Below are 27,841 nucleotides of genomic sequence, written 5' to 3' on the forward strand. Positions count from 1 at the left end.
CTATTCAAAACAGGTCCTCGTGAGAATCAAGAAAATGAGAAAAATTGCCATCCTATTTGGGAAGTTTAAGAAGGCAGGTAGTAGGGTCTAAAATTTGCATCCCTCCCTGAACCCGCCCTGTTTCCCATCCCTAATTGTGATGCTCCATGTTTGTCGATCTAACCATCAAAAAGCGGTAAGTTTTAGTATTATCGCTTGGGTGGTTCCAATAATTGGGATATCAAATTGATGACCAATCAAAGAACAACATTTTCGGCCAATGCCCATTTTGACATAGGGTGGAAATAGGAAATGTAAAGCAACATATTTAATGGAAACAGGTAATGATGGGTGGAAAAGCATTTCAGCGAAAAAAAAAACAAAGTTAATGGAAAAGTAGAATTTCGTTCATTTTAAGATGTAAACCTTTTAGATCTTAGAAGTCTTGGAGGAGTCAGAACCTGCCACCTATTATTGAATCTCACCATCGTTCTATCACTCATATGCAGTTCAGTTTCCGGGGTTAACAACATCCATGATGCCATTCAGATTAATTTGGCCAGACTAACATATTAAAGAAAAGGATTATCAAGTTAAGTGGTAATTAATGAGGTATCTGTCAAAATTTAATGAGGTGTTCAGAAGCCAACAAATGAAGCCTTTTCACTTAAAAAGGAAGTTTTCATTGTCAATACAAAATGTATAGACCAAGGAAGTCAACTTTCTAAGATTGGAACTTGGAGTCAATTTGACAGCTTAACACGAAGGTGACTCTTTGCTTCTTATGTTACCCTTCTGATAAATGAATGAAAGAATAGCTGTATTAACAAATTAACATTTCAACTTGAATTCTCAAGAGGAAAGAATGGCCTTGAGTGCATCTTTCACAAAAGGGTATTTAAACGAGAAACCCAACTCAGTAGCTCTTGCAGGAAGCACCTTTTGACCTTCCAGAACCTGCACCCAATTCAATCACTTCTAATCAACCAAAAGTGATTTGAAGAAATTACAGCAGAGATAAACAAAAAATAAAAAAGAGGGAACAGAAGCACTTACCACAGTAGCACCTTCACCAAGGACTGCCTTGAGTGCAAAGTCAGGTACAGGAAGCCATGATGGCCGACCCATGATTTTTCCCAATTGTTCACACAACTCTGCCAGTCGAACAGGATTTGGAGAAGTTCCATTGATGACTCCTAAGGGGATGTTCATTTAGTATGAATTTGAAGAGGAAATTACCATAACTGAAATGTGCCAACAGAAGGCAGCCAGAGGCAGAGCCAGGGATCCATAGGGGGAGGGGTGGGGGTGGGGGGAGGGACACCAGATTAGGAAATGCCAGTATGCCACATCCTATCATTCCTCCCACATAAACAAGACACTTTCAGCATTTTGGGGGTCATGCCTCCCATCACCCATCAACCCCTTTGGATCCACTTCAGGAAGGCCCCACCAACTGCAATTGGGCATTTCAGGAATGGCAGGCCATCCATGCATGGAGTTTTGTGTAATGGATTTCATGCACCAAGGCAAAGACAGCAATGAGAATAGTGTTGACCAAATGAATATCAAAACACAAAAACAAGACAATGGAATGAGAAGGTTGTCATGTCCAGCTCCAAGTTGGACATTAATGAAATTCTGTACTAAAGATTGCACCTGCAGAGCTACCCCTCAAATTTGATACGTTATATATATACTCATTACATCATATACTATGCTAATTTTTGGAATATGTCATGAAGAGTTTAATAATGCCTCATAGATCAATTAATATTCAAACTATAGTACATTTACCTTTATAAGATGGGTTTGATAAAGCTTCATAGATTAAATTCACTATGTCATCCAAATGAATCCAGGAAAACCTACACATAAAAGAAAGCTATTAATTCTATTAGAATAACAGAGCAGGAAAAAAAATTGCCTAGGATAAGAAACTGTTAGTGAAGAAGTTTTACCAGTCAGAACAAAAGAGAAGATAATGATCTCAAAATTAACCAGAATTTTCAATATGTCTGAGTTTTTAATTATTATTATTTTTCAATTATAAAACTAATTAATGGTTAAATAGCGGAGCGGTGTCATTAAATCCTATAAACACTGGATGATAGAAATTAAGTACGTTACCATTGCTTTCCACTTCCCAAGGGTCCACCAGCAAACATCATGAATATAGGGATCATTTTGGCTGCACCATAATCAAAGAATTAGGAATTTATGCAGCAACAAAATTAAATGATCCAGAGGACAAAGTTCATCACCAAGCTTATGTACGGAAATCTGGTCAACATTAACTGGTGCTAAGCTTATGTACGGAAATCTGGTCAACATCAACTGGTGCTACTAAACAATTACCAGAATAACTTTTGCATGGCATTAATTGCAACAAGAAAACTGCTATAAAAGCATTTCCATGGAAGTAAAATGCAACTATAAAATTGCACTAATAAAATTTGTATATAATTGAAGTTGAATCTAATAATAAGCACGAATTTTATTCTCATTTTTAAACATCTGAAAAATCAAGATTAGCCATAATAAATTCCTGTAGGTAGCATATAGACAATCAATATCATTAATGATGTATATTGCTCACTGATGGAAGCCGTAACTATCAAGGTGATGCCTAGGCAACAAGGCGCCGTTGGAGGCTCACCTTACCTAATTGCAAAGAAGCTTTGTACATTGTTGAGCAAGAGCAAGTGAAGAGAGGAGAGGAGAAGAGAGAAGAGAGTTGAGTCGTGTGACTGAAAGCTCTCTTGAGCATAGGGGGCGAAAGAATGATTTTATTATTTATACTAGTACAGTCGAACAATATAAACAGAGGAGAAATTCCAACAGTACCCTTATGGTACTAAACCTGAATACATAAACAACTGTCAACACTCCCCCTCAAGTTGGAGCATAGATATCAATCATGCCCAACTTGTCACAAAGACCATGATGTCTGGAAAGGTTTAAACCCTTTGTAAAGATGTCTGCAAGCTGGTTCTCAGAAGTGACATAGGGGGTACATACTTCGCCTGTGATAACTTTCTCTCTGATAAAATGCTTGTCAACTTTGATGTGCTTTGTTCTATCATGTAGCACCGGATTGGCAGCAATGCTTATAGCTGCTTTGTTATCACAAAATAGAGTTATAGGTTCGGTCACTGGGAAACCCATCCCCCAACAAATTCTTTATCCACATGCCTTCAGCGACCCCGTGGGCCATAGCACGATATTCAGCTTCAGCACTGGATCTAGCCACCACATTTTGCTTTTTACTCCTCCATGTAACAAGATTCCCTCCTATAAAGGTGCAGTAGCCACTGGTAGACCTTCTGTCACTTTGTGATCCAGCCCAATCTGCATCTGTATAAACTTCAACTTTCAAATGTCTGTGCTTTTGAAATAACAAACCGGTACCTGGATACTTCTTTAGATATCGAAGGATTCTCTCTGCTGCTTCAAGATGAGAAGACCTAGGAGCATGCATGAACTGATTGAGGACACCCACAGCATATGCAATGTCTGGGCGAGTCATAGAAAGGTATAACAATCTCCCTACAAGCCTCTGAAACTGTTTCACATCCTTGAGAGATTCACCACAGTTGTCACCTAATTTATGGTTGGGGTCAATGGGAGAGTCAATTGACTTCACCCCCATCTTCCTAGTGTCCTGAAGTAAATCTAAGACATATTTCCTTTGAGAAATGAAGATACCCTTCTTTGATCGGGCAACTTCAATTCTAAGGAAGTATCTGGCAGGTCCTAGATCCTTCACTTCAAACTGAATGGCAAAAAAAAGTTTCAATTTCTGAATTTCATCCTCCCAATCACCAGTAATAATTAGAGGAGCAATTTTACCTTCTCCTTTTTTCACAAACAATGTGTGATCTGATTGACATTGCCTATATCCTTTCTGCTGAACTGCCACATGGAATCTACTGAACCAAGCTCTTGGTGATTGTTTCAGCCCGTATAAGGACTTCTTCAACTTGCACACTTTTCTATTCATTGCCTTGGGCTAGAAAACCAGGAGGTTGAATCATGTACACTTCCTCTTCAAGGTCACCATTCAAGAATGCATTCTTGATGTCTAGTTGGTGTAAAACCCAATCCAAATTAGCCGCAAGAGAGAAAAGGACTCTAATGGAATTCATCTTGGCAACGGGGGCAAAATTTTCTGCATAATCAACTCCATACACTTGAGTAAATCCTTTTGCCACTAAGCGAGCTTTATACCTTTCCACTGTTCCATCAGCCTTATGCATGACTGTGAACACCCATTTACATCCAACTGGAACCTTTCCCTTAGGAAGATCAACAAGTTCCCATATGCCATTTTTGTGAATGGCATTAATTTCTTCCCTCATGGCATTTGTCCATTCAGGAACTGAAAGAGCTTCTGCCACATTCTTAGGGATAGGGACACTGTCAATAGAGGTAAGGAAAGCACGGAATGAGGGTGAAATGTTCTCATAGGAGACAAAGTTGGAAATGGGATGTTTAGTAGTGCACAATCTAACACCCTTCCAGTGAGCAATAGGACGATCAAGATCATTAGCAGTAGAGGAATCATTTTCAATAGATTCAAGAACATCATTGGGAGCCAAAATACCTTAGTGAGTATGATCCTCCCCCGAGGAGTCTATTGGCACTGGAGGTACAGCTTTCGAATTCTCTATAGCTCTTGAATTTGGTTGGCCTTTGCAACGACAAGAAAAAACACGAAAAGGTGGAGGGTCAAGGAGAGAGGGAAGTTGAACCAGTTTCTCCTCATGCCTACACTCCCCCTGAGGAGAAACAGGATAGAAAGACTCATCTTCAAAGAAAGAAACATCCATGGAGACATAGAATTTACGAGAAACAAGATCAAAACAACGGTATCCCTTTTGAGTGAAGGAGTAACCAAGAAATATGCAAGGGATAGTACGAAAATCCAATTTTCCACGGGTGGAAGACAGATTTTGGACAAAACACCGGCAACGAGGAGGAATAGAAAGAAGGGGAGCCTTAGGAAAGAGAAGTTGATGTGGGGCTTTGTACTCTAACCGACGAGAGGGCATATGGTTTATAAGGTAAGTGGAACAAAGAGCAGTTTCAAGCCAAAACCGTTTGGGAACATTCATATAAAGTAGTAAACCCCGAGCCACTTCAAGAAGATGTCAGTTCTTCCGTTCGGCCACACCATTTTGTTGTGGTGTGCGGGCACAAGAGCTATGGTGAAGGGAACCATGTGAAGCAAAAAATTCCATGAGGTCACTATGAAAAAATTCTTTTACATTGTCTGATTGAAAATTTTGGATTTCAGTTTGAAATTGAGTGAAGACCATCCACTGGAAATCTTGAATGATTTTTGGTACTTCTTCCCTGGTTCGCATCGAGTATACCCAAGTATATCTGGAATAATCATCAATGAGGGTAATGAAATATTTGTAGCCACTCTCAGATGGTAAAGTAACAGGGCCCCACACATCAGAATGAAAAATGTGAAACAGAAATTCATATTTACTATTTCTTTGAAGAAAATGAGTTCTACAATGCTTACTCAATTGACACGTTTGACAGGAAAAATCAGAAACAGACATTGACTTGAACAGTTCTGGGAATACAACTTTCAAAGACTCAAAAGACAAATGACTAAGACGACAATGCCATAAATAGACTTTTTTCTTATAGGACTGACTCATAGACTCTGTAACATGAAGACTAGCCTTATTCTCCAACATGTAAAGTCCATCAGCCATACGACCCCTACCAATCGTCCTCCCCGAGGCCAGATCCTGAATCACACAATGAGAAGGGAAAAAAGTACTGAGAAATTCAAGGAATTAGTAACACTACTAACAGAGAACAAATTAATGGGAAAATTAGGAACATGAAGAACATCAGAAAGGGTAAGGCCAAGAGGAAGAGAGAGAGTTCCTTGACCAGCTATGGAAGAGTATGATCCATCGGCTAGTCTCACCTTGTCTCTTCTAAAAAGAGGGATAGGTTTGAAAGTAAGAGGACGTACCAGTGATATGTTTTGATGCTCCAGAATCAATGATCCATGGAGAGTCAGGGGTGTGAGAAGCAACATGGAAAGCAGTGGCAGGGTTACCTGACGTGGATGCAAATGATGTTGAGGGAGGAGCATCCATCTGACGAATTGCTCAACCATAGAGCTCTAAATGGTCACGGAAGGAATTCATAATGTCCTCCCTCGGGTCAGGACCGGTGAGATGTGTCTGAGTCACAATAGAAATGGGGGGCTGATTCTCCCGAGTAGCCATGTTGGCCATGTGATGTTTCTTTGTATTTTGCCGTCTGTACTTCTTATTCACCTCTGAACCTTGCTTCTTAGTCAGATCTTGAAACCATTTTGGTTTCCCATGAAGATCCCAACAGGTATCTTTGGTGTGTCGGGGTTTCTGGCAATGAGTGCACCACAATTTTTCCTTATCTTCTGTTTTTTTCTAGAGATCTCCTTTCCGGGAAGAAGATCCCACACCAGTAGATACACCCCCTTTTGCAACCAACACAACAGCATCCCCACCAGGGTTGTTCATCAAATTTCTCCTGCTTTCTTCAGACTGTACAAGAGCATAGACTTCCTGAACAGATGGGAGATCCTTAGAGCTAAGAATCTGAAGCCTGAAAGATTCATACATAGGATTCAGACCATGTAAGAATGCAAACACCCTTTGCTGGGAGACAAGCTGTTTGTACTTCTTAGCATCCTCATCACACATCCAATCCACACTCTGGTAGTGATCCAACTCCTTCTAGACAGATGTTAAGTCAGAGTAATAGACCGATAAACACCTCTCCCCCTGTCTACAAGTAGAAGATCCTTCCTACAGTTGATAAATTTTGGCATAGTGTCGCAATTCTGAATATGTAGACTTTGCTTGTTCCCAGATTTCATTCGCAGTTTTAGTCCACATGAAATTCTTCCTGATTTGAAGTTGCATGGAAACCAAGAGCCAAGACATAACAATACTGTTCTCTTGATTCCATCTATCATATTCAGCACTCCTGGAGGATGGTTCTTTTATTCTCCCATTAATATAGCCTATTTCCCCCTTGCAGTGATGTATAATTTAATCCCTCTTGACCACTCCAGGTAATTTAAACCATTAAGAGGGACAACAGCCATAGGAAATGATAGGTCACCCCCACCCATTCCATTCAGCATTGAGGAAACTCCAGATGTGGTTGAATCTTCACTGCCCATGATATTTGAATAAAAAAAAAATTGAAACAACCAAAAAGGTACAGCTGTACAAGGTTATTTCAGAGATAGGTCCTTCTGACCACCGGTTTCACTGAGAGCAAAAAAAGAGCACTGCTGTTGCAGTACAAGAACAGGTCCTTCTGACCTACAGTTTCACTGAGAACAAACAACAAACTGAACACTGCTGTTGCAGTACAAGAACAAGTCCTTCTGACCTACAGTTTCACTGAGAACAAACAACAAACTGAACACTGCCGTTAGGTCCTTCTGACCTACGGTTTCACTGAAACAAGTCTACACACTACTGTTGCAGTACAAGAACAGGTCTGAATGACCTAATTAGTAGGCCTGATAGCTAACCAGTCAAGGAGATCAATAGGTAGCCGAACAGTCAATCAATAAGATTAATATTGAGCAGACAATCAATCAGCTAAACAGACCATCAACAGTCCACAATACCAACAAAAAAAAAAAGTTTGAATACAGTTACTGTGTTAAGGAATACAGTCACTTAACAGTAGGGCAGCCGAACAGTTCATCAAACAGTAGGCAGTCAAACAGACAACAGTAGGGTAGCCGAACAGTTCATCAAATAGTAGGCAGCCGAATAGACAAGGATGATAGTACCTCTTTTAGTTTCAGATGATAGTCTCCCTTATGGTAAACCAGAACTCCTTGACTATAAACCAGAACTCCTTCTGCGAATCCTCAAACAATAGGCAGCCAAACAGAAGATGAGCAATACTTCTTTTAGTTTCAGATGATAGCCTTTCTGAAGACAGAACACCCTCTACAAACTGCAAACAATAGTCTCTCTACAGTCGAGCAGACAGGAGGAGCAAAAGACGAAAAGACTCTGTAACTTTTGGGTCGAATTGATTTCACCAGATTAGGAGTTCGATTGGAGACAGCATTGGATGCAACAGTAGTTAGCTTGACATCACCCTTCAGGCCTGGACGACTTGCTCTGATACCATGTTGAGCAAGAGCAAGTGAAGAGAGGAGAGAAGAAGAGAGAAGAGAGGTGAGTCGTGTGACTGAAAGCCCTCTTGAACATAGGGGGCGAAAGAATGATTTTATTATTTATACTAGTACAGTTGAACAATATAAACAGAGGAGAAATTCCAACAGTACCCTTATGGTACTAAACCTGAATACATAAACAACTGTCAACATACATTGTGTTACGAAATACTTTTATATTCTTAATATTTTTAGATTATAATTATAAAATAGACATTATTAAACTAAAATATTCATTTTGTGTGTTTATATACTAATTTTCTTTTCTTTTCTTTCTTCTTTTCTTTTTTTCTCATGAATACATCAATTTTCTATACTTCAACATGAAATTTATACTTTTTGTTAGCGTAGGGGTATTTCTGTCTTTATACCTAGATTAATGTTGTTGATCTGTAATGTTGTGTTGGAACAGTGCTCCTAACTTAAATAAGGGCTCATATGTCTTTTCAATCAGTTTTTGTAATATAAGTTTTGTTTGGCCGACTGGGAGAAGGTGATGTTGAGACTTCCAGTTCGAACCAGAATTTCCCCTTCTCTCTTTCTCTCTTTCTTCCACCTTTCTACCTCTTTCTACCTAACCAATCTCAGACAGATAGAATTCTAAGGCAAGCTGAATCATAACTTGGTATCAGAGCTAATTGAATCTGCCTAGATTTCTATTCTCTGCGCACCCTATCTAGGGTTTCTCCTTTTTTTTTCTGCATTCGACTGGAGATAAGGGAAAGGGCTGAAAAGGAGTGATCGTCCTCTTCCCTTGGAAGTTTCTATGCCTCTAGTCAGGTCGTGTGTGGTCGGTTGCTGTGGTTTCTAAGATCGCCCTCCCCTAATCGATGAAGAATAGAGGGCCGATCTGTGTGGTGCAGTGGCTATCGTGTGTGGACTGATTTCCTGCTCGTGTGGTTGTTACTTCAGTGATAAGGTAAGAGATCTCAGTGCATGATATCTGTTATGGATCAAATAGGAAGTGTGTTTCAGGCCATATGCTGGGGTTTCAGATAGTAATGTGCTAGGGTTTATGCTAGCTTTTGTGTATTTCAAAGGAAGAGTTATAATCATAGGTGTAGTGGCTGTCGTGTGTGGACTGATTTCCTGTTCGTGTGGTTGTTACTTCAGTGATAAGGTAAGAGATCTCAGTGCATGATATCTGTTATGGATCAAATAGGAAGTGTGTTTCAGACCATATGCTAGGGTTTCAGATAGTAATGTGCTAGGGTTTATGCTGACTTTTGTGTATTTCGAAGGAAGAGTTATAATCATATAGTGGTGAGATTTCAGGTAGTCGTAGGAGTAGGGTTTGTGGTGTAAAGAGCACACTTTTCAGCAATAACAAGTTCTGAAACCAGTGTGACAGGTGTGATCTGGTTGTGTGCAGTGTGCAGAATTCAGTGGTAATAGAATTCAGCAAGTGTGCAGAATCGGTGATAACATAATGGGAGATAACAGTGATTGTAATCCTAGTGTGATGGTGCCTACAGACTACCTGAATGTTCAGTTGACCTCCATTAAACTAAATGGAGAGAATTATGTGCCTTGGGCTAAATCCGTCGAAGTCTTTCTGAAGGCAAAGAAGAAGGTAAAATACATAAGAGAGGAGAAACCCTCCACTGGCTCTCACGAGTATGAAGACTGAGAGCAAGAGGATGCTCTCAGATCATCACATGGTTGTGGAATAGTATGGAATTCATGATTAGTGTAAACTTCATGTTTCTTGACACTGCCAAAGATGTGTGGGACCATGCGAAAAAATTGTATTCGGGTCAGGACAATACAACCAGAGTGTATCAGTTGTATGAAGAGTACTTTAACCTACAACAGGGCAATCGGAGTCTTGAGAAGTACTATGCCAACATGAGAAACGTACATAATGAGTTGAATGTCTATCACCCTCTCACTTCTGATGTCAAGATTCAGCAGCAACAGAGAGAACAGCTTGATGTGACTAGATTTTTGGTGGGACTGAAGTCTGAATATGAACCAGTACGGGCTTAGATATTAGGAGGATAAGCTCTTCCCTCCTTAGAAGAGGTATTTGCTCGATTCCGGAGGATTTCTATCGGATCTACTGAGAACTCTAATATCTCAGATAGATTTGCCTTTGCTGTATCGAGAGGCCGTGGTACTCGAGGTGGAGCTAGGAGAGCTCAGTCTGGCCATGGTGGTGGTAGTGGTTGTGTATGGCCAAAGTGGCAATGGTGGGCCTACTTATAATCGTGGTGGTGGTCGTACTGGGGGCAGAGGAAGTGCACTCATTGTGGTATGGATGGACTTACCACTAACTATTGTTATGATCTACATGGTCCACCCTCAACCTGGGCCAATCATGCTGCGACCGGTGACTCAAGCTCCAGCTCCACCCTCAACCTAGGCCAATCATGCCGCGATCGGTGACTCAAGCTCCAACTTTAGACAGGAGAATCATTCATCTGATCAGATACCTCCTACACCCACAGATGGTCACGTGAAGGAGATGATGAGTGTTCCCCGTGATGAATATGAGAGGTTTATCCAATCACAACAGAACACGGCGACTTTTGCTCACTCAAGTATGGCTTGTCTGGCATCCACACCCAATCCATGGATCATTGACTCTAGAGCCTCCGATCACATGACTGGAACTCCAGGTGTGTTTTCTTCCTTATCTCATTTCTCAACATCACAATCTATCACCCTTGCTAATGGTTCCACATCCTCAATTTGTGGTGTTGGTAATGTTGACCTAGATCCTGTATCCCTCTCCTCAGTTTTGTATGTTCCTAAATTGCCTTTTAATCTTATGTCTTTCAGTAAGTTGACCAAATCACTTAACTGCTCCATTACCTTTTATCCTTCTATGTGTGTTTTTCAGGATCTCAAGACGGGGATAAGATTGGTGAAGGGCATGAAGCTGGTGGATTGTATTATCTTGACGGTGGTGGTGGTAGAACTTCAACAGCTCTCCAGTCATCCCTTTCTCCTTTCCAGTGGTACTGCCGATTTGGTCATCCGTCACTAAAAGTCTTGAAGTCTTTGGTTCCGTCCTTCAGTCAGCTTTCTGTTTTGGATTGTGAGTCGTGTCAGTTTGTGAAACACCATCGTGTTCCCTTTAGTTCTAGGGTTGATAACCGTGTGTCGAGTCCTTTTTCTTTAATTCATTCAGATGTTTGAGGTCCTTATAAAGTGATGCCATATAATGGATACAAATATTTTGTCATTTTTGTAGATGATTTTTCAAGGATGACGTGGCTCTATCTAATGAAAGAAAGAAGTGAATTGTTTACCATTTTTCAGAATTTTTATGCTGAGATTTGTAACCAATTTGGTACCCACATCAAAGTTTTCCGTTCTGATAATGGCCGCGGATATTTATCCTCATCATTTCAGGAATACCTGGACCAACACAGCATTATACATCAGACCTCATGTACCTACACCCCACAACAAAATGGGGTGGCTGAGAGAAAGAATCGCCATCTCCTGGAAACAGCAAGATCCCTCATGCATCACATGCATGTTCCCAAACCCTTTTGGAGTGATGCAACGCTTACCTCGTGCTTTCTGATTAATCGGATGCCCACGTTCATTCTTGATGGTCATTCTCCGTTTCAGGTCTTGTTTCCCGCTTTGTCTCAGTTTCATCTTATGCCGAGGGTATTTGGGTGTGTCTGCTTCATCCATAATCTGGGTCCCGGGAATGACAAGTTCGATGCCCGTTCTCTTAAGTGCATCTTCCTTGGCTATTCTCGGACCCAGAAAGGGTATAGGTGTTACCATCCTAGTTCTCGACGGTACTTTGTGTGTGTTGATGTCACCTTCTTTGAGTCTACTCCGTTCTTTTTGGGGTTCGGTGATGCTTCTTCTTCCTCATCACCTCCTCCTCTTCCACTTCCCATTGTCGACCCTCTTCCCTTGGTTCCAGCCATGACCAAACCCTTGCCTCCGGTGCCACCACCTGTTGAACGCCCACCTATCCGTCATATGTATACACATCACCCACGCGTACCAACTACTACTCCTCCGGCTACATCTCCGTCGAAGGATCCGGCACCAAACCTGCACTCAGCATCTGAGCTTGACCTCCCCATTGCTTTGCGGAAATGTAAACGCACTTGCACCCTTCATCCTATTTCTAATTATGTTTCACTTACTCACCTTTCCGCTTCCCATCGCTAGTTTGTCACCTTGTTATCATCAGTTGTTGTCCCTAAGGATGTCTAGGAAGCCCTTGCCTCTCCAGGGTGGTGTCAAGCCAAGGAAGAACTCTCTGCCCTTCATCATAATCATACTTGGGACCTCACTGCTCTTCCTCCTGGGAAGCAAGCTATTGGTTGTAAATGGGTTTATACAGTTAATTATCTACCTAATGGTAGTGTTGAACGCCTGAAAGTGTGATTGGTTGCAAAAGGGTACTCCCAAACCTATGGTATTGACTACACAGATACCTCACCGGTTGCTAAGATAGGGTCAGTTCGTGTTGTGATCTCTCTTGCAGCCATGTATGAGTGGCCGCTATATCAGCTTGATATCAAGAATGCCTTTTTGCATGGTGACTTCCTCGAGGAAGTCTACATGGAGCAACCTCCAGGGTTTGTTGCTCAGGGGGAGGATGGTAAGGTGTGCAGACTAAGGCTATATATGGGCTTAAACAGTCTCCTTGAGCATGGTTTGGTAGGTTCAGTGAGGTGGTAAAGAAGTTTGGTATGAAACAGTGCAAAGTTGACCATTCTGTATTTAGTCATGACTCTTCGGGAGGAAAAATACTGTTGGTGGTGTATGTAGATGATATTGTTATTACTGGAAATGATAACATGGGTATTGACAGGCTGAAGACTTATCTACAAGATCATTTTCAGACAAAGGATCTCGGTAAGTTGAAATACTTCTTGGGGATAGTGGTAGCAAGATCCAAGTATGGTATTAACCTGTGCCAGAGAAAATATGTGCTTGATTTGCTGGAAGAAACAGGCTTGTTGGGTGCCAAACCAGCTGAAATACCCATGGACACAAATACCAAGCTAAGCAGTGATATGGGTCAAGTGTTTGAAGACCCTGGAAGATACCGACGACTTGTGGGCAAACTAAACTACCTAACCATTACTAGACCAGACATCTCTTTTGCGGTTAGTGTGGTAAGCCAGTTCATGCAAAAACCTTTGATTCCTCGTTGGAATGTAGTTCTGAGAATTGTGAAGTATCTAAAAGGGGCTCCTGGTCGCGGTCTGATATACAAGAGTGGCAGAAAACTTGAAGTAGAAGAGTATTCTGATACTGACTGGGTCAGTTCTATGTCTGATAAGCGGTCTACTACAAGCTATTGCACTTTCCTAGGAGGTAACCTGGTGACATGGAAAAGTAAGAAGCAGACGGTTGTGGCAAGAAGCAGTGCAAAAGCAGAATATAGGGCTATGGCGCACACCGCTTGTGAATTAGTGTGGCTAAGGAACCTTCTACAGGAAGTAGGGTACAACATCAACACTCCAATGAAGCTCTATTGTGATAATCAGGCTACAGTTCATATTTCCTCTAATCTGGTGTTTCATGAAAGAACCAAGCACATTGAAGTTGACTTCCACTTTGTGAGGAAGAAGGTGCTGAATGGAGAACTAGACACTACACATGTTAATATAGGAAATCAGTGGGCTGACTTATTTACAAAAGGCTTGAGTCAGGGAAGAGTGGACTACATATGATATATACTCACCAGCTTGAGGGGGAGTGTTAGCGTAGGGGTATTTCTGTCTTTATACCTAGATTAATGTTGTTGATCTGTAATGTTGTGCTGGAACCAGTGCTCCTAACTTAAATAAGGGCACATGTGTCTCTTCAATCAGTTTTAATAATATAAGTTTTGTCTGGTCGACTAGGAGAAGGTAATGTTGAGACTTCCAGTTCGAACCAGAATTTTCCCTTCTCTCTTTCTCTCTTTCTTCCACCTTTCTACCTCTTTCTACCTAACCGATCTCAAATAGATAGAATTCTAAGGCAGGCCAAATCATAACACTTTTCTTATGAAAATTATGGATAATTATTAAGGAAATATAGTTATGGAACCCAGGGAACTACCCTAGGATATATTTTTACATATAAAAATCCATCACCTAGGTGGACACCTAGGCAACTAGGCGAAAAGGCACCCCTTGTTGCCTAGCCTCACCTTGGTGCCTTAAAAACTATGATGGAAGCCTAATCAAAGTTATACCAATTAGAGAAATAAATCTACAAATCTTAAGAAGACCTAAGGAGAAGTTAGATATTACCCAGAAATAAATGAAAAAGAAGTTCATCAGCAACATAGATTTACATGCCATGGCTCTAGATGTTCTACATGAATGAGAAGATAATAAGTAATAGCAGTCTACATGTTCTACATGATGATGAGTTTAATCAGTCGGCATTGTGTTGTGGATGCTTTTATAGTTGCTAACATCAGCAGTGATGGACAACAGCAGTAATGGGCGATTAACTAAGTGTTCTCATCTTCAGTGTACTCATCTTATTTAGCTAGATACAGTTCTATTTTATCTAGTAGGGGGCCTTATCTTATCTAGTAGGGAGTCTTATATGTTCAGTGTTCTTATCTAAATTCAGTAGTATAGATCAGTAGGAAGTCCTCCTAAAAGTGGGATTCTTATCTTCTTGTAATCTCCTATTTAAAGGAGCTAATGATATTCAATAGAGGCATCGAAATTCTCAGTCAAGACAGAGTAGAGGAGAGTTGGTAATCTCTTGAACAAATCACCATTAAGGCGCCAAGATAGGTTCCTCAAGAAAAGGGAGGAACAAGGGAAAACAGGAGGTTTTCCCCGTGGACCGACCCGTGACAAGATCCTATTCGCGGGCCCTTAACAATTTGGTATCAGAGCAAGGCGTCATGGGTGACCTTGAGTAGTTGTCGACTAGGGTTCATGAACTAGAGCACAAGCTCGTGGAAAACAGCACGGAGGTGCGTGAGATCAAGGAAGACGTCCAAGAATTAAGGTGCATGATGGAGCTCTATTTTTCTAGCAAGGAGAGGAATCCAGAAGGGGCTGCAACCACAAACGGCTACCATCCAGACACGGCAGAATCGTCTGGCGAGCGGTAGGTCGTCGCCCAGGGAGCTGCAATCGTTCCAAAATACAACAAGCTGGAGTTCCCTTCCTATAACGGCGCAGGAGATCCGTTGGGATGGCTGTACAGATGTGAGCAGTTCTTCCGCAACCAACGGACAGAGGACAGAGACAAGGTAAGCTTAGCCGCAATCCACATGATGGAGGAGGTGCAGCTCTGGTTTTATAGATTAGAGCAAGAGGAACCCGGGCTCAGTTGGACCCAATTAAAATCCTACTACCTTCTCAGATTTGGGCCCCCATTAACAAGCAACCCATTAGGCGAACTAATCAACCTCAAACAGATGGGAACGGTGGCTGAATATCAGCATCAGTTTCAGACCCTCCTTGCAAGAGCATCATCGATACGACCAGAGCAGCAGGTCGACATGTTCACCGTGGGGTTAGCATAAACTTTGAGGGTGGATGTTGAAATGCAAAATCCCCCCAATCTGGTTACTGCTATGAATTTGGCTCACGCTTTTGAACGCAAGCTGCAACTCAACCACGAAAGTATTAGTATGGGGAGGCCTCAAACAGCATGGGCACCCCCAAAACCACTCGGCATGGCCCCATCTTCTGCAGCTAGCCGGGAACAAAAACCACAGCCGAGCCACGATTCCAAATCGGCATCCAGTTTGGGAAGCAGCGTGGTGGCACCCCTTGTTAAGCACTTGTCTAGGGCTGAGATGGCAAAACGCAGGGCTAGGGGACAGTGTTTTAATTGTGATGAACTTTACTCAACAGGGCATAAGTGCAAGAGACTTTTCTGCCTCCTGGTGGAACAAGAGGAAGATGAGGATGAACACTCTTCATTGGAACCCGATCCAAGAGGGCAAAAACATTCCACCTATCCTGGATTCCTTTGACTATGTTTCAAGACACCTATCCTGAATTCGAGCTTGAGGACAAGCTCTTAGTCTAGGAGGGGAGTAATGTTGTGGGTGCTTTTACAGCCGCTAACAGCAGCAGTAATGGGCGATTAACTCAGTGTTCTCATCTTATCTAATTCAGTGTACTCATCTTATCTAGCTAGATACAGTTTTATCTTATCTGTAGGGAGTCTTATCTGTTCAGTGTTCTTATCTAAATTCAATAGTATAGATTAGTAATGAGTCCTCCTAAAAGTGGGATTCTTATTTTCTTGTAATCTCCTATTTAAAGGAGCTATTGATATTCAATAGAGGCATCGAAATTCTCAGTCAAGACAGAGTAGAGGAGAGTTGGTGATCTCTTGAACAAATCACCATTAAGGCGCCAATATAGGTTCCTCAAGAAAAGGGAGGAACAAGGGAAAACAGGAGGTTTTCCCCGTGGACCGACTCGTGACGAGATCCTATTCGCGGGCCCTTAACACATTGATGGCACATTATCTTAGACACCTATTGGCAAGGGGACTACCTAATGTTCACATTAAATTTCTCGAAATAACAATTTCAAGTGGAAACAAGAGAATTCGATTAAAAAGACCATTAAATAAGTTGAGCTTCCAATGCTTAAGAAGCAAAATAAAGAATGGAAGAGAACAACTTACCCAATGCACCACCATCTTTTCCAAGAACAACACCTATGCGAATGAGTGCCAATCTTACATCCTTGTTTACTTTTAGTGCCCTTGCTTCCCATTCTCTACAAACCTGAAAAAAAATATGTATTGGTGCAAGATGGGAAAACAATTAAGGCCTATTTGGCATCCTTACCAAGACAATTTTCAACAGGTTATACGTGATATCATGGAACAAATCTATAAATGCTACAGATTAAACAAATCCAAAGAAACAATGCTAAGTTTTTCTAAATACTTCTCTGAGAGAGAGAGAGAGATGAAATAGTGATTTCTACCTCAGCCAAGTAATCATTTCCTGATGGACTTTGTTCATCAAATACATTGGTTTCACTAGTGCCTGGAAGTGTGCCAACAACCAAAAAAAATTAAGAATACCAACAAATATCACCTTATAGAAAAATGCACCGATGTAAAGAAATAATTTCACATCCACAATAAGCATTGTAATATATGGAATTAATGTTAATCCCTATGCTCCAAATACATCATTATGTACATAGCCTCCGCATTTTGTTGAGACAGATCTTTTTCTTTTTAATTTTGTGTTTGGGTATAGTGTCATCAAAAAGAACCTTGGTTGCTTTTTCTTTTTTGGAAATGTAAGTGTCAGTTGTCAGAATTTATAATTCCAAAGGCAGAATTCACTCCAAGGTCTAGGTTTGAAACCTCTTCAAACTTGACAAACAAATCTAATTGCCACCTCCTAGATTATTAGGTTAATGTTTCAGAGTAGCAATTACTGAGTTTTAACCTCTCCTGGATACATTGGTAAGTAAATAAAACATGCAAAAATATGTATTTACATTTCAATAATCTAACATTTGATCCTTTACTTTTATAACCCAGAGAGTTTTGGATCAGTGTCATAATGTTTAGCTTAAACATGAGTTTCCTAAATTGCAATTGATAGATGGAATCACTTACCAACACCTTCATCAAGAAAAGTTTTCTCCAGGTTCTATGGCCAGAAGATGATAATTAGCATGTAGTGGCATTTCTGTTTCTATGACATGATGACCTTCTATCATTTTATTGTTCCTAATGCCATGCTTTTATTTAGCCTCTTTAATTTCCATATTCCCCTCTTTTTTTATGATTCTTCCCATATGTGATACTTTTCACATTTGTGCCACTTTGAGAAAAGACAATAACATTCAAGCAAGAGATAGATGCATGACAGATATGCGAATGTGCTAAATAGGAAGTGGAATGATAGTAAGTAACAACCATTCAAAGGTCAAATAGAATAAGAGAGGAACAGTAGACTATTGCGTTAAAGGACAAACCATAATAACCAACAGCTGTTGCACTGACCAAAACTGAAGGCCTAACATCATCTTGGGTGTTATTTATTATATCTACAACCTTCAAAAAGAGTTATGATGGTTAGTGAAAAACCAACTACAAATCTTCATTTGTAAGCTTTTCTAATAGATCACCCTTGAAGAATAGAGGGTTAAGTAAAGAATCAATGGTGACCTTTGAGGTGACACTTATTCTGCTGTCCTTGATCTCTTGCTTGATCTGCATAACAATCAGACATTTATATAATAATAAAAATACTTTTATGACATCAATTTCATGTAAGTCACCAATGGAAAGAAAAAAAAGTAACATATAAGCATGTCTATGTACTCTTAATACCAAGAAAATATGGTGCATAAAGGGTTAAATGATACTGAAGGAATTTAATTGGGTAGACCAAAATGCATTTATGAGCACACACCATGCTTTATCTCCATTAGAGTTTGTTGGAGAAATTCTATTTGGTAAATAGGATGCTAGAAAATATAAATAAATTTGGAAACTGCATAAGCACAGCCCCCATAGTTCTATAGCCTGAGTGCCTGCATACAACATGGGGATTTTAGTGGTTTCCCTTTGTTTGATCACCCCCCACCACAAAAATAAAGGGCCGGGGGGAGGGAGAGGGAGGGGGCTTATGTATGGACATATATTTTAGATCTTCAGGAAAAGCTTAGGTCTTAGCTTCAACATTAGTTTGGAAAAATAAAATCAATAACATAATATAAATATTTTCTATTTACACTATAATGCTAGTAAAAATTGCAAATAAGAGATTTTATATTTTATGCACATAAAAGAAATGAAAAAGAAAGATAGTTGTTGTGGGATATGCAGGAAAATTGCTGTCTTCACCGGGCACCATCCCAAAAAACGTGTCAATATTTCAGACTAAATTCTTGGGAACTTTCTCTAAGCTTCGAAGAGAAGAACCATCATCAACATGAGATCTCGTGGAAATTGGAAAATAGCCATTTCCTCTAGATGAAAAAAAAAATCTTCGCATATGCTTTAAGATGGAATAGGTCCTCAAAAAGAATTTGAAGCGTAACTAGAATATGAATGTTTAAGAATTTTAGTACAAGGGCATGCTGCCAAATAACACTGGGATTCATGCATATGTAGCAAATATCAGAATTCATGGACTTTACTGAACACGGGATCCTTCAAATGGCATTTGTACTCCATTTGTTGAACGAAAAAATTCTTTACATGTCAGTGAGTGTAGTTTTATTTCGTATTCTTCATTTCTCAGTCTATTCACGAACTAAAAAAGTGTACTATAAAACCACTTCTTGGGACCGATCTCTCCATCTTAAATGATTTCTAGAATCTTCAGACTTTTTTAGTTCAATCTAGAAATATCTGGATGTTGATTCTTGCAGTGAATTACCAACAAAGATTCTTTCAGTGAAAGTAGCACCTTCAAGTAGTTCAAAAGAAGTCATCATAGATCATATTAGTCATGGACTCAAGGTAGTCAGGAGCTACAAAATAACAGCTATTGATAGACAAAAAGATCATATTATTCAGAAAGCATTCAAGAATTTTGGATACTGCCTACAACATTTTGCATTATCTGAAGCATTATTTGGTGTCATCATATTATTCATTAGTTGTTATGCTTCATTCAAAAGGAAAGGTGTAGAACAAGAACATTTTGCAATATCTGCTACCAACCTCAAATGACCATCTTGTACTTATGGGCATTCCAGCCAAATTCACAACAGCATTTGATCCTTGAATGCAATCTTTCCACTCAGGTTCCTCTGCAATTAAAATTCCCGGGAATTCCTTGGCTACACATATCAGGAAGCACAAATAGGATGTCAACTGAACATAATAATGCCAAATTGTAGATAAATGCTAAATATATAGCAGCTTGGCCTGTCCTAGAAACAGATCCGCATAACAACTCTTTAAAAAAGAATAAAAAACACAAATGTCTTTTACAGTTCATTGGCAAGATTTTTTTTTTCTTTTTGATAAGTAATTTCATTAGAAAATCAGAACTCAGAATATACATCAATACAAGCAACCCAGGGAGAGGTGCGAGATTCCCCTCATCCTAAAAAGTACATATTACATTTAAGCCCAAAATAATTGATCCCTATAAACCCCTTGTTTAGCTAGAAGGTCAGCCAGTCCATTATCCGATCTCCTCTCCCAAAATACATTCACTGTTATGTTACTGGTAAGCCATTTAACCTTCTCGAGTTAATCCCCATATTCCCAAATAACAGTCTCCAGATTTTGTAGCCATGCCACAATTCTTGAGTTCATTGGCAAGAAATCCCCACAATTATTACAACGATTCACTGCATGCCACAGAGTTACCAAAAAACCATTACCTCTTACCAGGAAAAACTAAATGTGCTTTTGACTTAGACCGCGTCAGAACACAAATACGGTGATTATCTGCATTACAATAGAAGAAACCAATATTTACATTACTGATTTTAGATAAGAAAGGAAACTAAACATGCTCAGTGCAGGGAGTCCAGAATAAATGGGATTATAAAAGATGTGTAGGAATTAACAATAATGGAATAAGGATAAAAATGTTCCGTTGTGTAATACAGATGGGATGTACCATCTATGAAAAGTATTATGATAAAGCATGTCTATAGTAGGCGATCAAGACTACAATCAGCCTTGAACCCTAATAAATTTCAGATTAGAAAAAGTAGAAGAAAAGAAGAGAAAGGGAGAAAAGAGAGGAGAGGAATTGGAGAAACAAATGTTGAAAAAAGGGACAGATCTGCCCTTAGTATTTATAGGTTATGTTCAGTACATAGGGAAAAGGACAGATCTGCCCTTAGTACTTACATGGCAAATAAAAAACTGAAATAACAAACTGACCAACTGACACTACCATGCCTGAAACAAATAATTACACATACTGTCCTACGAACACAGTGGGGACCACAGCTGTGGGGCCCACATCAGTGTTCTCTACATCTATCAAATGCTTGTACCATGCCTTTTTAAGAATCTGCTAGATAGGATTTCAACTCTATTTTGTGATTGTGACATATAGTGCATTCATTTGGACGACCAAACCAAACTTCAAATGAAAGTCTCTGTTTAGGCTAAAAACATAAATACCAGTTGTTTACACAAAATGAAAGTCTTTTTCTACACAACTAGGGAAATCCGGAAAAAAAAAAAAAAAAAAAAAAAAAAAACAAGAAAGACTATTTGTAAGTATAGAACTAAATCATTTCTATACCAGCTGTTCTCAGTGAAATCATTTCACAGGAAACTGAACCAATGCAGTACGAGTGAACTTCCTGATAGAAAAATCCAGCAGTCTGCTCTCTCTAAAATTAACTTTTTTGTTTGGACGGTAGTATCCAAGAAGTGTTCGACTTGTGATGGGCTGCAAAGCAGGGGGCATGCTCTCTTTTATTCCACAGATGTGGAGACAGTAAATCACCTACTCTTGCATTTCCCATTTACAGCCACAGTGCGGAGCACAGTTCTTGCAATGTTCCAATGGGTGGTGTGCTTCCCAATGTCCACCATGTCACTTATGCATAGCTGGCGTGCTTAAGTAAAAAGGCAGAATTGTCTGGGGCCTACTTCCATCGTCTGTGGTCTGGTGTGTTTGGAGAAGAGAAATGATTGGATATTTCAGAACCATAGTTCCAAAGAGGAGTGCGGTACTGGAAAGAATCAAAGGGAAGATATGTTCTTGGTTGTCAGTGCAGAAGGAATCCAGAAATTTAGACTGCAGCAGATTTTTGATAAAGACATACTAATTCTTGTTAACATCTTGCTAACAGAATTTGTATATTATTCAATCACAATGGTTCTTCACTGATAATGTCTACCGGTAGGACCCACAAAAGGTTGGTCCTGGCTACTTATAACACTATAACATGTCATGAAAGTTTGCATATAATTGAGGATTTCTATATATAGTACATGGAATATAGATATATGGTGTAATCAAGGACAAACTACATGACAGGAGGCAATTATATCTATAGGATTTAACTGTAAAACAATAAAAAGAGGAGCAATCTTAGCTATATGAGGGCATGCTAGTATAGGCACTGCCATCAACTTCCATAGGAAATTACCAAAAACCTAGGCCTCACAAAGTATTCCTTGTATACGATGACAGTGCCCATATTACAATGCACCCAAATTTCCAGAATTGTTCAGAAAAATAAACTTCAACTACCAGACAGATGAGACCAAGCATGGTAAGGAACCTGCAAATTACTCAAGGATATCAAATGAACAGACCCCCATCTAATAACAAGGAAGGACCTGAAAACTGATACTCTGATATGCAAGATAATGCATGGAATTTTCAAGAACAAGAAGCAAACATATTTGAGAGTACAAAACATTAAAAGTTCTTAACATCTCTTTAATGCGGTTTAAGATTGCGATGATAGTTGTATTACATTACAGACAAATAAGATTCAGGAACATGATACAGAGTTTAGTGAAAATCATATACAAAGTTCTTTCAACATTTATCAGCCTATGTCTTGCCTTGAAATCGTATTCTATTCATGTTTTATATGGTCAACCTTATTATTATAAACCATAATATAATGCAATTATTATAGCATTGCTACAAAGTCGAGAAACCATTACCTGCATACAGCCTTTGGACCAATCTTTTACCTATAAAACCTGTAGCTCCTGTTATTGATACAACCATCCGATTATCCTACAATGGACTCAAATGAGTTAATGAAATACTCGTGGAAATACAAAATTTATCAAATAGACTTCTTGAGTCCTGACAGCCACAAAATCCATTTCATTGACACTACATGGGTGCCTTGGCTCTTATATGCATTAGACCTGTTCATGGGCTGAGCCCAGGCTTAGCTTTTGTCAAAATTTGAATGGACTTAGCCAAAGAACCCCAAGCCCAAAGCAATGTAAAATGTTCATGACCGAGCCTGAAGCACAGCCCATGAACAGGCCTAATATGCATCAACAGGCTCTATCCAATAGGTAGGCCATATCAAGTTCTAGGATGGGCAAAGGCTACAAGACAATAATGAGATACTATAAATTAACCATCTGTTTGAAAGAAAAAATTGATATGTAGAAGAAATCTAATAAATAGATTGCAAGTAGAACCGTAGAAGTCACCAGTTCCTTTCATTTCAATCTTTGGACTACGTCCCTTTATAGGGGATATGAGCAAAGCTACTGACCAAATTGATCAGTAGCTGCCTGTGATGGATGTAGAAGTTGTTTTGGAAAAGTATTTGCATTTCTCACAGCTATAAAGCACTTTCCCAAAAGAAATTCCCATAATAAGAATTTGAACACTGATGGGATGACAAGGTGGTAAAGAAAATTGGTTGGATAGCCCAAAGACATTTTGCCATGCAGTTAAAACTGAATTTCTCATTCATGGGGCACCTTCTTTAGCATAGTAGAAGTTAAAATGAATGGGTAGAACCTAAGAAGTAGGCATATTCTATGATACAATTGTGTCAGGAAAATTAATTTCTGGGAAGATTTAGCATAACCAGTTCTCATTAAAATCCAAGTTATATTCATGAGGGAAAAATATAAAGCAGGGCCAGGAAAGAACTAAAAAAAATTAGAAATGATTAGATCAATGGAAGATATTGATTCTTATAGTCATAGAAATATCAAGCTGCAATGCACATAGCAGAAAGTCATTTTGTTCCTTCAACAGTCACTCCCACCGACACTAATATCACTCAAAGCCCATACCAGGAAAACCCTGATCCGCGTTACTATCTATAAAAGAAAAGAAAAAAAAATGTAAAGAGAAGGCAACTGTTTGGAACAACTGAATTAATAACGAAGAATATCATTGAAGGGGAAAACCGAAATATTAATGCAGAACAACATATTAAAACAAATACAAGTGTTCACTGTTCAGTAACATTCTTAGTAGGTTAAAAGCAGAAAATCAAATCACAACATAGAAGAGGCAGCTGGGATATCTGGAAAATTAGAAGAAAGAACTCAAATACAACCACTGAAAAAAAAATAAGGAAATGCAGTGACCGCCAAAAAAAAATCATCTCTAACACAGATGACTGAAACCAAATATCCAAATATCCAAATATCCAAGAAAGAAAAGCAATACATAGAAGTAATACATACCTTCTGAGTCTCATCAGAGACATTCTTGATGTTGTTGAGACAAAAGAGCCTAAATCTCTTAATCCCCCATATCTACGGACCCAGTAATAAATTTAGAGACCACAATACCACAACAAAACCATTATCAAAAGGAACAACGGTAACAATAATTATAAATACTTGAGTAAAGCTCTCGGCACTTACAGATGGAGGTTGTGCAATGTGAATCGGCAGAGATATGGAGCTTGTCCAAGAAAGAGTAGCTCCGTAGAGCTCCATTGACGAAGTAATTGAAGCTCAGAGAGGAGAAAGGACGGTAGTCATAGATGGGCGGGTTAGCGGGTAAAGTTTTATAAGCCTCACTTCGTGTTCGATTTGGAGCCACAGCAACCCAAATTCCATATCCATCGTTCGTCCCTTCTCAGCAGGAGAGTGGTATGCTTGGCTTTCAGTTTTTTTCGTTACTATGCCATTTACCTTTTTGTTTTTTTGGGTAAATTTCTTAAACTACCCGTTTAACTTACCGTTAACGACCGTTAACGGAAAGGCAAAAAATACTATTTTACCCTTTACTTCTTTTCAAATTTTCAAAATAAAACAGAGAAAAAGCAAAAGAAACACTGAAATCGGTGATTTCAGCACTTAGATCCCAATCATTTTTTCACCTAAAAACCCCTTTCATAACATCGGATTCTGCCTATTGGAGAATCTACGCTTTGTCGCCGCTGTGACGTCTAGCTCGAGTTTGGGAGTTTGAAGATGATGGTGAACAATGATCCAAAATGCAAAAAATAAATGAGGGAAGGGATGGGAAAAAAGACAGGTAAGAAAGAGATAAAGAGGCGGCGAACCAGCAGCACCCCTCTTCGAACAGTGAAGAGTGAAGATGCAGCTGCACACGGCAGCGAACCAGCGGCACCCCCCTTCTCGCTCCGGCGGCGGCGATGACCCCTCTTCAAATGAAAACAGAGGGGCGGCGAACCAGCGGCACCCCTCTTCGAAACAGTGAAGACGCAACTGCACACAACGGCGAACCACCGACACCCCCGTTCTCGCTACGGCAACGGCGATGACCCCTCTTCGAACGAAAACAGAGGGGCGGCGAACCAGCGACACCCCCCTTCTCGCTCCGGCAGCGGCGATGACCCCTGTTCGAATGAAAACAGAGGGGCGGCAAACCAGCGGCACCCCTTCGGTTAATGGATCAGTTTCTGCTGAAGACGGAAGATCTTCTATTGTTAAAAAGAGGTTCAACCAAAGATCTTGGCCTGACAATCGTGGCTTCCCTCTTTGTGCCCTGTTATCCGGTGACTAGGAATGGGCTGAGGTAGCCGTCCACTCTGAGCTCAGTGTTGATGGCGGCTTCTTGCTCCCACGCTGACCGGGATGTGTAGCCAGGGGTGGCCTCTCCACTCCCCTCCTCTCTCTCTCTCTCTTTCTTTGACCGGGACGGCGATGACCACTCTTCGAACGAAAACAGATGGGCGGTGGTGAACCAGCGGCACCCCTCCGGCCATTCTCCCCCATTTCTCTCTCCTGTTACAGTACCTTTCATCATCGACCTCTGCTTGAACCAGAAACAGCGATGGCACTTTGATCTCTGTTATTCTCTCACACTTTCTCTTCTTTTTTTTTCTTCTCCTTCTCTCCTCCGAGTCCTCTCTCATTTTACTGTTTCATCATCGCCACCACCGCTGCAACTCATTGTTCCAACAGCGGATCTAAATACAACAAATAACCAAAGACCAACTGGAAATGAAAAGAGGTATTTTGAATTAGTATTAATCTGAGTTGATGAGTATGCAAGCATACAATGAGAGAAAGAGAAATAGAGGAAGAGAGGAGAGAGATGAGACGCAGAGGGGGAGGTTTGAGAATGGCGAGAGAGACCGGAGAGAGACAGAGGCGGGGGGGGAGGACTTAGAAGATAGAGAGAGTAGGGACTTAGGGTATAAGGGTAATATTGGGTTTTAAAAAAAATTGTATAGGTTACGTGGGATCACTTGTGCATAGATTGTGGTGGAGCATTAATGAATGTTAAAGGTAAGGGAAGATTTTAGTCCGTATCGTTAGTGAATTTTCAAACAATAAGATACACTTACTCAATTAACTAAATGATAAAGATAGTTTAAGAAATTTACCCTATTCCGGTCATTTGTGAATTGTGATTGTAGGACCCCAAATATTAATCTCATTATCGCAATTTTTTGCGCCATAGATTTCTGTAATTATTGAATCCAACGGGTTTGAATGCCTGTTGGTAATTAACTTAAGGGATTATTACTTAAACTTTCCCTATATAATGTGTAATGACAAGAAAAACCCTATATTCAACCACAAAAATAAAAATAAAAAAATCAATTGGGTTCGAATATGATACTGGAAAACTTGTTACCAATCACCAATCAGCTGGTATCATAAAATCCGAATTTTTTTGGTAAATTTTTGAATTTTTATATCTTAAGTCTTAATAATATAGAAATGGAAAATTCTATGATACTTGAAAAGCCTGGTATGGAAGAGTTTTGACCAATCAAATCACCCCATGAATTTTGATGAATACACCTGATTGGTTGATACTGATTGATTGGCTGTAAGTATTTCCGACATCATATAAATTTGTATATAGTATTTTGGATTTATTAAAATTTGCTTGCTAATTTCATATTGTCATTTAGTTTAAGCAAATCTTTGGGTCATTTACTAAAAATGTGAGCATTAGAAAATGGTTCACATGGACTGATTTGGAGTCAACATCCATCATTGTGAATGAATTGGGAGTCAACATCCATCAACTTAAAATCATTGTGGTATTTCTAGTGATTCCATATGTGAGGAGCCAATCTAATCAGTCCGGGTAAGACTTGGATAGGAGAGGAAAGGGATTAGGCATCCCTCTCGGTGGGGCACCATACATGGAGGTTCTATAATAAGCATAAATAAGGTATGCAAACATTCCACCCTATATAGAGGTATAAATCAAGTTGTACCAGCTTTGGGATCCTTAATAGGTCAAGCCCGTGGATTTGGCCTAAGCTGAGCTACGGGCTGGGCTGTGGGCCTAGCCAAAGTCAGCCCCCCCTACAAATAAGGCATTAAACACTAAACTCAGCCGTTTCACATACAATTACGTAAAAATAAAATTAACCCCAATACGTTACTAATAACGTGTCCCCTTAATTTATCCCACTTCTACTCACCCGATCAAAAGAAAACTTTAGAAATTTTATTTCATTTGAATTTAAACAATACAGTATAATATTGGAAATGGAATAAAATATAAAAACAATATAATAAAACTGAAAATAAAAAATTACAATAGTATTGAAAAATAACATAATTTAAGTAAAATTGAAAAACAAAATTTACAATAAATTTTAAAAATGCTATACAGTTATTGAGTATACCAAAAAAATATTGACTTTGGCATTTTCTTCAAGTTCCAACTCCATCATCCTTGACCCTAATCTACATCATCTGCTTTTGGTGAAATATCAGGTAAAGTATCATACCCTCCTTTACTATGTAGTTTATTCTTAGCATCCAACCACACTTTCAAGCATGTGAATTCATGTAGCTTCTCTTGTCATGTAG

At 39.6% G+C, this 27,841-nt stretch overlaps 1 protein-coding gene across 2 annotated transcripts; it reads right to left on the reverse strand.

Annotated features, from left to right (window-relative positions):
- Positions 1 to 614: 614 nt before the first annotated feature.
- On the reverse strand, positions 615 to 26,244 carry SULA (NAD(P)-binding Rossmann-fold superfamily protein). 2 transcript variants are annotated; one of them, XM_088950494.1, is made up of 13 exons: positions 24,452 to 26,244; positions 24,269 to 24,340; positions 22,763 to 22,838; positions 20,504 to 20,563; positions 19,826 to 19,944; positions 18,320 to 18,364; positions 18,127 to 18,205; positions 17,116 to 17,177; positions 16,808 to 16,910; positions 2,110 to 2,170; positions 1,777 to 1,847; positions 1,036 to 1,175; positions 615 to 936 (listed from the first exon to the last, which is right to left on the reverse strand). In XM_088950494.1, the coding sequence occupies exons 1-13, from the start codon at positions 24,524 to 24,526 to the stop codon at positions 832 to 834; spliced, it is 1,068 nt and encodes a 355-aa protein (XP_088806620.1). In that variant the 5' UTR covers positions 24,527 to 26,244; the 3' UTR covers positions 615 to 831. The 2 variants fall into 2 exon arrangements, with proteins under 2 accessions (XP_088806620.1, XP_088806621.1); XM_088950495.1 differs by having other exon boundaries at positions 1,036 to 1,133; positions 24,452 to 26,148.
- Positions 26,245 to 27,841: the final 1,597 nt, after the last annotated feature.

The sequence above is a fragment of the Nelumbo lutea genome, chromosome 6 (genome assembly GCF_056320005.1).
Source record: "Nelumbo lutea isolate HS-2025 chromosome 6, American lotus-T2T, whole genome shotgun sequence".
In the NCBI taxonomy this organism is placed as follows: domain Eukaryota; kingdom Viridiplantae; phylum Streptophyta; class Magnoliopsida; order Proteales; family Nelumbonaceae; genus Nelumbo; species Nelumbo lutea.